Source organism: Leuciscus leuciscus (genome assembly GCF_965113295.1).
Source record: "Leuciscus leuciscus genome assembly, chromosome: 12".
Classification (NCBI taxonomy): domain Eukaryota; kingdom Metazoa; phylum Chordata; class Actinopteri; order Cypriniformes; family Leuciscidae; genus Leuciscus; species Leuciscus leuciscus.
The window spans coordinates 6,058,909-6,071,129 of NC_138736.1; the positions used below are offsets into that span (position 1 = coordinate 6,058,909).

The 12,221-nt window shown below is 36.7% G+C and overlaps 1 protein-coding gene across 1 annotated transcript in view; it reads right to left on the reverse strand.

Annotated features, from left to right (window-relative positions):
• Window positions 1–1,688: 1,688 nt before the first annotated feature.
• Window positions 1,689–12,221, reverse strand: part of cdk6 (cyclin dependent kinase 6) — a 46,048-nt gene continuing 35,515 nt past the window's right edge. Inside the window, exons 6-8 of the mRNA XM_082187113.1 lie at window positions 7,795–7,845; window positions 7,566–7,701; window positions 1,689–6,220 (exon numbers count right to left, since the gene is read on the reverse strand). Coding sequence (XP_082043239.1) covers window positions 6,071–6,220; window positions 7,566–7,701; window positions 7,795–7,845 — 337 coding nt within the window. The 3' untranslated portion in view covers window positions 1,689–6,070. The remainder of the gene's footprint in view (window positions 6,221–7,565; window positions 7,702–7,794; window positions 7,846–12,221) is intronic.

Sequence of the window (12,221 nt, forward strand, 5' to 3'; positions counted from 1 at the left end):
TAATCTTTCTTTAAAATAACTTCCCCTCTCTCTGACGTGTTCACTGGCGCGAGGGCGGGACTACATTTTTCTCATTCCAGAAACTTCCATTTCATCTCGAATTCAAATGCAATGTATTTTTTCACTCAATTATGTGTCATCATCAGATTCATCACTACTAGACATTGTAGGTCTATGTATTGTAAAACTGCATGTTTTCTAGCAAAAACGACGTGATCTGGTAAAAAACGGTTTATGGTGGTTTATGAGATATTTTCTAATTGGAATGAGATATTTTTGAAACAACATCTGATCTATGATATATTTTCTAGGATTTATTAGAGAAATGTCATAAAAATACATTTTCGTCTATAATTATAATAAAATATCCTGTCATAAAATGAAAAATATTCTAGTTAATCCATGTTGTTAAAATATGATCTGGGTTTTTTTTTTTAAGAAAAAAAGAAATGAATACTTTTATTCAGCAAGGATGAATAACTGATCATATGGTGACAATAAAGACTTTATTTAAAATAGCCTAAATCAGGTTCTTTTGAACTTTCTATTAATCCGAAAATCCTGAAAAAATGTATCATAACTCTTACAACATAAAAGGAATGTTTCTTGATCATCAAATCAGCATATTAGAATGATTTCTGAAGGATCATGTGACACTGAAGACTGGAGTAATGATGCTGAAAATTCAGCTTTGCATCACAGGAATAAATTACATTTTAAAACACATTCAAACAGCAAACAGTTGTTTTAAATTGCAATATTTCACAATATTGCTGTATTTATCAAATGACCCCAAACTTTTGAACAGTAGTGTATGTCGTAAAATGGTAAATTTTTGTCTGAAAATAAGTAAATTAGGCTACTTTTTCATAGAACTATTGTATAAAAGCAATTTCACTATTGCGCTGTATTCTGCTAAGAGTGCTAATGATAAAAATGCAGAAGAACTGATTCAGTTTCATAAGCTAAACAAAGACTTCTCAGACAGTTGATCTTAGTCCTGCTTTCATAAAAGCCCTTAGAGAGACCCTAAGTTTACAAAAATATCAAAGTATGAAACCACAAAAAGGAAAGCTACTGAAGACAGAAATTACAACACAAAAGGGTGCATGCTGTCCCTAAACAGAGAACGCCTGACCGCACGGAAAGTCCCCTGCTGTATATTCTTCCCATTGGGTAAACTAGATATTCACTTTGTAATTGATACTGATTGTTGGAGTTTATCAGGATAGTTCGCCCAAAAATGAACATTTTGTCATCATTTACTCGCCCTCAAGTTGTTCCAAACCTGTATGAGTTTCTTTCTTCTGTTGAACACAAAAAAAAAAGATATTTTGAAGGATGTTGGTAACCAGACAGTTGATGGACCGAATTGACTTCCATAGGAAAAAAAAAAAATACTATGGAAGTCAATGGGGTTCATCAACTTTTTGGCTACCCATAGTCTTCAAAATATATTCTGTGTTCAGCAGAAGAAAGAAACTCATACAGGTTTGGAACAACTTGAGGGCGTGTAAAACATGACAAAAGGTTCATTTTTGGGTGAACTATCCCTTTAAGATTAGTAATAGACTTGTCCAGGTGGCGATTTATCAAATGACCTCTCACAGAGCTGAAGTAAAATAATAAAACAAGGAATTGTGGGAGATTTAGTGAAGCGTTTTGTTCCCTCTCATCACAGAAGTCCATTTTACAACCCAGTTTTACACACTGGAATATTTATTTTACAAAAATATGAAAACGTCAGGCAGATACAGATATAAAACAAATGCAAAAGCAGCTTTTTTCTCAATGGCAGCAAATTGGAATCTTTAGGTGGGCCAGTTTAATAAAACTCGTAAAGGAGCCAGAGCCTAAGACAAACATTAGCAGCAAAACCAGTCCAGAAAAAAACAAAGATACAAAAATACTACCATATCTCATTCACCCCTTTAAAAAAAAGAAACGTGTATGGTTCTACAAGGGCAGAATGACCAACACTCATTTCAATTTGGTTCTTGCAAAATCGTACAATTCTTTGCTCTTTACAGACAAGAGTAGCTCAACGAATTAATTTCGCAACAAAACATTTAAGAACGTGCCGTTTTAACAGAGGACCATAGCTTAAGAGATTCATTTGAAACTGAATTTCAGTATTTCATAATATAAGGAGATACATTCTACTTATTGTGTGATTAACCATCATTACTGGACTAATCATGACTAGATAACCAGACGAGACTTTTAAAACAAAACAAAATTAAAGATATGTCACGTGCACGTGATCTACAGTACGTCCACATGCGGTTTCATCACTCAAAAAAACAAAAAGATGCTAAAGCAGAAGAATGCAGAATGATTTAGCAGTAATTACATACAGTTGAACAAATCAAAGCGTTGACAAAGAAAAAAAAAGTTACAAATATTTCCATGTACACATTTTTCCACTCTAAATGTCAAAGCTGACAACTGCTAAAATTACTAATTTACCCCAGATTGGGTGCTTACAAAGAAAGAAAAGAACATCACTCTCCAACCAATGACAAAAAAAAGGAGAAAAAAAAAGAGAAAACCCTGACCAAAACTTCCCACTTCTAATCAATGTGCACAGTTAAAAGATGGCTAAAATAATTACTTTTTAAAATGATTACATAAATCCATAAAACAAAGAGCAACATATTATAAAAAATTATAAGATATACATATTATGATTATAAAATGGATACATCAGGAATCATTTCACGCAGTTTAACTAATTTTTCAAAAAAAATAAGTAGAATGAACCTATATATATATGTGATGCAGGCTAAAGTGATATAACACTTGATTATCCATTAATAAAATATAATAATGAAGCTGCTGATAAGAGTCATATTATAATGGTAATGATTTTCATATGCACAGTGTCTGTGCAGCAGCTAAACTGAATGAAAACATTGTGCACATTGATTAGAATATGTATTCATTGTTGATGATTTAGCATATTATATTATTGTGATTTAATGATAGAATTTTCCAGCTTAATGATTTTAAAATTCAAAGTATTGGGTACATTATAAATTACTTAAGTCAGAATTGGAGAACATAATAACATAAAACTAAATCACGTAAAAATGGTGAAATATAATACAAATAAAATACAATACAATAAAAAGAAAAACCAAATTAAAAGAATAGAATATTTAAAAAGACACTTTTTGTTGTTGCTGTTCTCTTCAGAACGAGTTTGCCTAATTTATTACAGTTGTTCAAGTCTGCAGTGACACGAGGTGTAGCACCAATAGTTCATCACTGTCCAATCAGATACAAATTTGAGTATTAATATTGACAGAATGCCATCTTGGTCAACTAAAAAAAGACGAAATGTCAATAAATAAGAACAAAATGTATAGGGAGCAAAACATTATGTACCAATGTCCAGCAATTTTAAAAGGAATTTGCTTAAAACGATATCCGATTACATAATCCAAATGACTAACTGAAGAAAATCATTTCAAACAAGACGACATTTTCTTTAAAACAAAGTTAAACAGATTCACAAAAAAAAAAAAAAAAAAATATTTCAAGGGGAAAAGCACTGAGATGGGTAAATTTCAAAGGTGCTGTTTTTTTGACATCACGCCAAAATTCAAATTCCATCACTAACAAGAACGGGTCGTACATTCGAAAGCCTAACGTTTAATACATTTATAATGTTAAAACACTATGAATTATTCACCAGACCAACCAAGCTAAAAGCACATTAGTTCTATTCAAGACCCACAAACATTAAGGCATACAGTTACATTGTTTGATATCCAATGCCCTCTGAAAACCCCAAATCCAACCACAGACTTCTCTGGAGGAGAGGAGGGTAAAGCTGTGCCGGCCAAACATCAGTTCAAGTGGAGATGTTCAAAATGCTGGTGTTTTACACCAATGATCAATTGAAATTGTTTGTCAACGAGACAACTGATCACAGAATATTTGAAAATATTAACAGTACATAAGTTGCCACACAACAGTGATCTAATACATAAAATATAATATTAATAATAATATTATATAAATAAAAAATAAATGCTGAAATGACCACCTTTAGGTTTTATTATCCGTTCCAAAAATTAATGTAAGTCAATGACATAAATAACCCAACACTATTGTATCCAGATAGCTTTGAGACCATAATCGATACATGTTACTGTGAGATTATTGGTTAAGCTAAAACCTGAACCCTAGTTGAATCTAAAACTAGTCATAAATAGACCTGAGCATGGAATGTGACAGAATGAGTATACCGATCCTGAGAGAATGAATCAAGCATCAGTGCTTAAAGGGATACTTCACCCAAAAATGAGCAGTCTGGCATTGTTCACTCGCCCTCATGTCGTTCCAAAACCCGCATGACTTGCTTTCTTTCTTGAACACAAAAACATATTTGGAGAAATGTCTCAAGTGTTTGTTTTTGTCCATTCAATGGAAGTCAAAGGTAACCTGTTTGGTTGCCAACATTCTTCAGAATATCTTCCACAAGAAAGTCATGCATGTTTGGAACAACATGAGGATGAGTAAATGATTTGAGGGGTGAACTATCCCTTTAACTGTGTGAATGTTTTGTAGTACTACAGTGCCTGCCTATAGCTCCTCATCCCTCCTCAAACAGCTTCACCTGGATTCACCAGGCTAAAATGCTCAAATCTGAAGCAGCGTCCTTCCTTTCTTCCGTCCCTCCACTTTTTCATCACGTGCTAAACACAAAGGCACTGAACGGGCTACAGCAACCCATCTAGCGGATATTGCGGCTTGGTACAGTTTTGTGATGATCTATCCAGACGATTAAGTGAAATGGGAAATGGAAGGATGTAGCATAGCGTGTATAAAAAAAAAAAAAGGACCTGGACTTAATCGACCAATTACGGGATAATACATTACTCTCCAAGCCTCGAACGAATCTCGCAACCTGACCTCGAACATAACACTCACCAACTCTATAGCTACTTTAACTAGACTTTCATAACTACACGCTAACATGTATTTCTGTTACCCATCTCGGCTTATTTCTGCTCTAAACCAACTCTAAAGTCAACATGCAACCCGGCGCGGGTCATCCTTCGACTAAGTCTCGGCGCTAAATCCCTGACGACAGGGTGCAGACTGTTTGGTATACATCAACGAGTCTTCTACAACAACCTACACCTTCAAGTTCACTAAAATTAAGACATAACATGCCAAAAAAAAAAAAAAAAGTCAACAATCAACACTGACATAATAAAATAAGTGAACAGGATGTGGAATTTATATTGAAAAAATACAAGTAGAATTACATTATCGTGCCAAAGAGATGTGGTGTCGAATAGTGCTCTGTTCTGGACGACTCGAGAATGACGAGAACACCAGGATGCGTGCGACAAAACGCCGTATTAAACAGAGCACTACATGACTCTCTGTGTCCGTGGTTCTGGAAGTTATCGAAAAAAAAAAAAAAATCACACGAGGAGACGTGTCCACACTCTCCTGCTTGGACTGCAGAGGAACAACATTGGAGAAAACAATACAAAAAAATCCTCCTGGCCTGTGACCGAGAGGACTTCAATACAAGTGAGCTCAAAACAATTGTGAATTAGCGATTGTGTAAGATAGGAGGTTCCGTTCAACGGGCCCGAATTTGCAGTAGTTGCGGTCTACGTTTGCTCAATCCGAGTGAGACCGTCACGGTCCCGTGGGAGACCTTTGCTGGTTCACGGCAGTGATATGCAGTTAAGGCAGTTTAGACCTGTACATGTACTGTGCATTGCGTTCATGCAAACAGACGGACGATTCCTGGCAGTGTCGTGATGCTGCTTCAGGATCGAGAAGCACATTTTCCTCTGAGCAGACGAACTTCCCTTGAGGAAGGCGGGTGGGAGATGAGAGCAGCTTCCAATATTGTAAAAGACCTAAATCCAGGCAGCATGTTGTTGGTCTGTATTAGCTGGCAGTAGTGAGGGCAAAGACAAATATGATCGAACAATAATTGCGGTGATATTTCTAAAAGCAGCATTTGACATTATGCTATGGAAGACTAGTTCATGGGATGAGGGCGGGAGGGGGACTGGATGGGAAACCAGGTCTTTCAAGCAGCTCTCTCCTCCAGGGAGGGCTTTTTGCTGGGGAAGGGTTGGGCGTACAGACTCTTGCTGGTGCTGTCGAGACTCTGGAAGTATGGGTGAGACAGTGCATCATAAGCTGATATCCTTCTGGAGGGGTTAAACGACAGGAAACGCTGTGCAGGGGGGAAATGAGTAGAGAAAACAATTAGTAAACACAGTCACGCACTAAAATTAGAAAAAGTTGTCAATGACATCATACTTTCATGAAATTAATTCTTCAATGACAAGTTAAAGCGCCCCTTTTATGCAATTTTTAAAGGTTCCTAATTTTGTTTCAGAGGTCTCTTACAATAAGTTTACATGCATCCAAGGTAAAAAAAAACACTTTAATTTTCTTATAAAACACATTGCAGCATCAGCTCTTTTCTCACAGTTTCTGAAACGGTTCGTTCGAAGATTCAGTCTCTCTAAACCCCTCCTTTCCGAGAGACTACTCTGCTCTGATTGGTCAGATGGCCCAGTCTGTTGTGATTGGTCGACCGCTTACAGTGTGTGTATCAGAAATTTAAATTTAATTTCTATATCTGAATTTCATATCCTGAAGCTTCCTCAGCACTTGGTACACAGTGATGTGAACAGTAACGATGGCGTCGGTTTTACCGTATCAATTTGAGCCAGGTCCAATAATAAATAATAATACAATAATAATAAAACAAAACAATCCGAACTTAAGCAGGATGTTTCTAAAAGGTACGTTTTTCTTTAGTTTGTTGTTCATTGTAGACGAGATATTAACAATCCTCATCTTTTGGAAGTGCATCAAAGTGGTTTTGCTTTCGCAGAAACAGCGTCTTCTCAACATGCGACAGCACGAACCAAACACTTCCAGGTCTTCCAGGTCTACAACTACGGTGTTTGAGGGTCAAAGTAGACTTCGTTCATGAGTAGCCAATGAAGACTATAGGCTGGCGTTATGCAAATTTGTGCAGAAAGTAATTCTTTCTGAATTCAAAAATTTCTTTTGCAGACCTTTTGCAGAAACTCTGCAGACCTTTTGAATTCACATACAGCTTATATTACACACAACATAAAAGGCAACAACCGAAAACACATAATAGGGGCACTTCAAAGTCTTCTTTTATCTTTCTTTGTTATGATTATATACCCTATAGCAAGTGACTGAAGATTATTAAAAAGATGTAATAAGAAACTACCCTGTAGTTTCATAATATAATATAATATAATATAATATAATATAATATAATATAATATAATATATAATTATACTAAGAGTAAATATTTTCTTGAAGGCATAATAGCATTCCCAAAAATATAAAATGTACTGAAATTATTCAAATGTATTTATTTAGCTTAAGATAGCACAATAAGATGTATTAACAATAAAACATCATGTGATAAAAATGTATCAAACTGGAAAAGGTATGTGTCCATAGAATGACATTCAACATTATCAAGACATTTAAGATATCCTCAGCACTGATAGTATCTTCTACTTACAAGTAAAAGTGATTTGCCCAGCTCATCCATGTCAGGCACCAGGTTCTCTATGGGCTGGGGGGGGCGAGGGGAAAAGGCACTCTGGGGTAAGCCCACCTCCTGTGGCCAGTCCTCTGGAGAAGGGACCCCCACCACACTGAAATATCACCATCAAAACAATCTCAATCTCGTGAACACAAGACCAACAAGTTATTCCAGCATTATATTGGATTCATTAAATGGCACTTACTCAAAAATCTTGCCTAACTGGTCAACATCAGAGTTTCCACGGAAAAGAGGGCTGGAGAAAGAGAAAAAAACTGCAATTAATTGCATGATTGATTTTGTAGCAATAACTACACCTCAATGACACTTTAGTTTTTACTCAGAATGAATACACTAAAATAAATGGACTAAAATCGATACATTAAAATAAATAATTGAGCAAATAAAACTAAATAAATATGCAAAAAACAGGGTTGTTTTAGTTAACTGAAAGTAAAGCCATAAAATAAAAGTTGTTAAATGAAATAAAATACCAACTCAAATAAAATATTTCAGCTATAGTTGCCAAGAAAACATTTCTCATTTTTATTTAACTTGATGTACTAAAATAACTAAAACTGAAAAAAAAAAACTATATAGAAATATATATAAAAATAAAATGTAAAAAAATGACCAAAACACACAACAATTAGAACTAATATGCAATCGAAATAGAAAAAATAAATCAAAATATATATATATAAAAATTATAACAGTATCTTGATGGTACTAAAATAACACTGACTAAAATCAACTCAAAGAAATGAATTAAAAGAATATATCTAAAATAAATAATCTTGAATATATAAAATCAAAATGAATAAACTAAAATAAATAAATCAAAATCAAAATAAATTCAAAATGAATAAACTAAAATAAATAAATAAAAATAAATTATCTTAAATATATAAAACCAAAAAGAATAAATAAAATAAAAATAAATAAATACACTGATTAAAACACCAAATGCAAGGCTGCAGGCCAGTGACAGTCTTTAGATGTTCGCTCCTAATTCTGCAATCATCATGAATGTCTCCTGCCTGTCTGCCAGAGGCAAAGACGGCAAAGAGAAAGAAAATCCTCATAAGCTGCACTTTATAAATAAGGTCCTAAAGCAACATAACAGACATTGGTCTACTGTACATGCGTTGTTTCCTGGCCAGCCCGAGGCCGAGAAGATCTGAGGACTTTTTTAGCACATGCTGAAGTCCACCCGCCCGGACTGCTACTGGTGCCTGTGGCTTCAGGCCAGTTAGGACACCCGTGGGCGGGCATGCTTCCCTTGGCATGCACACAAATTCCAGGAGCCACAAGCACAGGGCTCAGTCTCCAAAACACACCACACAGAGTAAAAGAGAGAGAAAAAAGCTATTTATCCCTGCCGTCTGCTTTCGCTCTCCACAAACCTCGATGTGAGAGAGCAAAGATGAACCGTGTGAAAGAACAAAACCGAAGTACAGAAACAGAGACATATGTGAGTTATTAACTAAATTTAGCTCACTAATAAATCATTTTCACAGTCAAGTCTTTGAAAAAAGCTGCAAAAACTGCACTTGCAATTTCCCCTGCCACCACCAGATGTCGCCCTACAGCAAGACAAGCACCAAACTCTCAAAGTCTCTTCCTTCACAGCCACTCAAAGCGTCAACTTGATCGCAACTGTAATCAGACAAAGGGCCAGAACTGAGCACGTTTCCTTACGCCTCCATTTTTGAATGAGGTTCAGAAGCTTTCAAGACTTCCTTTAAAGACTGGTGAGAAACAGGCAGACAAAAGTCTGCATATTTTTCAGAAATAATGTGACGACAGGCCAGTTCACAACAAAAACGATAACTATAACTAAATTAGCCTCCACATTAGCAGACAATAACGTCCTGTTTATTATAAGTGAGCGCAGCAGTATGTCGTCCGCCGTTTTAAATGCTCGAGCTCTTTAAAGGCCCACTGAAGTGCCTTAAAACATGCAGCATTATTCAATGTGTTGATGTCATTTCCACTGAAACAGGAAGACAGGGCGGGACATATCAAACAGCTCCTCCCCTTTTTAAATTAGCCAATAGCATTTTGTTTACATCACAGCTCGGCCAGAGCCGTTGTGCTCGGTAAAGCCGCAGTTTTCTCCTTATCTCTAACCGTTTCTCCTCCTAATCTCCTTCATATCGCATTAAGATGTCATCAAAATCATTGATCCATATTGGTGGAAGTGAGAGACTGTACATTTTGAACTTCTAAACGTGAATTTTGTCATTGTTTTGGAGCACATTAGCTTATAGACAACAGTAAGGCTAACATATTCAAACTAAAAGCCAAAAAACTTCAACTTCATGGGGACTTTAAGGTAGGATGGATTCGTTAATCCCTTTAAAAATTCTGAAAGTGATCCCAACGATATTGTTCCTCTGTGCCGTTATTGTTATAGTCGTGGTGTGAACTCCGCTATAGCTTTAAATATATGTCGTTAGCTAGCTACTATACGGTAAAGATGATGAACATTCTTTGCAGGTGAGGCGGACGTGTCAGATGCTCGTGTAACTTTTCACTTTGAACACGCTTGTTGAAGAAAATTGCCTTTATTGTGTCGTTCACATTCCACATCAACTGCTGAAACCCTTAAAGGCAAAGTCAGTCCCGAGCAGTTAAATCAGACAAAAGCTGTTCTATCTTCTAACAGTTAAGGGGGGCAGATCTCACCTAAAGCAGTGTCATGCCAAAACAAGTAAGTATGGCTGAATTTCTCTAGTCTAGAGCACATTCTGCCTTCCCTTGGGCTACTTGGTAGTTTGAATGAATTAGTGGCTTTTTGCACAAGGCAGACATTATGCCAGGGCAGAGGCTTCCTGAGTGAGTGGGCACAGCACAGGGCACTCGCACCAGGCCAGTACACGCAGTTGAGTCACGCTCCAAGTGCCAGTGTCTCGATCCACATTCCACCCGCGCCACCTCTGGAATGCATCAGTGTATCTGAATCTGTGAAAACTGGTCTGCCAGAAAAGGTGCGTGCGAGTCAATTACGAATAAGAGCGCCCACGACGCAGGAAAGGCAAAATTTGTTTAAGTCACCTTTATTTATATACACGAAACGAACAGTGTATGATTATGATTCAGGCAGCATTACAAGTCAGATGGGATCAGAATATTTATCAGTTCCATTTAAAACACACGTGCCTAGTTCTTAGAAAAGTTCTCATTGTGTTCATGTTGGTTTCATATGGTCAGAGGTGGACAGTAACGAAGTACACTTACAGGCCTGTACTTAAAGGTGCTCTAAGCGATGTCGCGCGTTTTTTAGGCCAAAACATTTGTTGTCACATACAGCAAACATCTCCTCACCATCCGCTAGCTGCCTGTCCCCTGAACACACTGTAAAAAAACGAGGTCTCTGTAGACACCCCAGGCTTCACAAACAGCAAGAAAAACAAACTGGGCTAACCCGCACCACGAAACATAAACTGTTCCAGCCAATCATCGACAAGAAGGATTTGGGGGTGGGGTTTGGGGGGTTAGTGCGCGGATGAGGAGGAGGGAGGGTCTAGCTAGCCTCCGTTTTCTTTGACAATACTTTTAACGTCAACAAGAAGTGACGTCACCCAACATCACTTAGAGCACCTTTAAGTAAACTTACTTTTTTGAGTATCTGTACTTGAGTATTTTTTTTTTTTTTGGAAACTTGTGACTTTAACTTCACTACATTTGAAAGACCGCATGGTACTTTTCACTCCACTACATTTCGATCAAGGTCCTCGAAGTCGAAAGTTGTTCGTATGTAGCAGCTTTGAAAGTCAGTGGATGATATTTTTCTTTTTAAAAATGTGATTGGGGTTTTTACAGACAGCATATCAGTAATCACTCTTGTAAGGTCATAAGAAGTTCACAGACTTCCCAGCCTTTTTTGAACACTGATCAGCAAAATGGAAGATGGTTCCTCGGCGCAGTGCACGCACCAATGGCCATACTTAGAAAGTATGTTTCAGTTTTCTGAAAAGATTAAAGATTTGTTTAGTTTTAAATGTTTGCTTTGTTTGCCTAAAACGAACCATTTCACAGCCTTCAAAAACTCGTCGTCCAAACTGCGGAAGCATATTGAGTTATGTAAACTTAATTTCTGGTGAAATTCCTTCTTAAAACTACTAAACATTTAGGGAGCCGTGTGCTAGAATAAATTAATACATTTCATTAATTTGTGAATTAATTTATAAATAACAATAAATGACATAGTTGGTATCTCTACTTTTTGTGAAAGCAGCTTTAGGTTGTGAGAGCGTAAACAAGGATCTGAAAGCCGTCGCACGTTGACTCTTCACGCAATGGTCAACCCTTGGAAAAGCAGAACGTCAAAAGCATTTTCTGTCATTCAGAAACACCCTGACTGATCACTACATCATCCAAGAGATACAGACTTGCGTGAAGTATGACACTAAACTTTACACATTGTGAGCGTCAGACAAGTAAAGATCTTTTATAAAACCCTCAACAAAACAACAACTCCAAGGCCCAACGTTACACGATCCTCTCCAGGAAAACGTTGTCCCCTCAACAGTTAAAGTTCCATCTTAAACAAAGCCATACAATATGTTGCTGGCCGAGGCGCACCACATCTTTATAACTCTCAGGTGAATTGAAAACATCCATTAC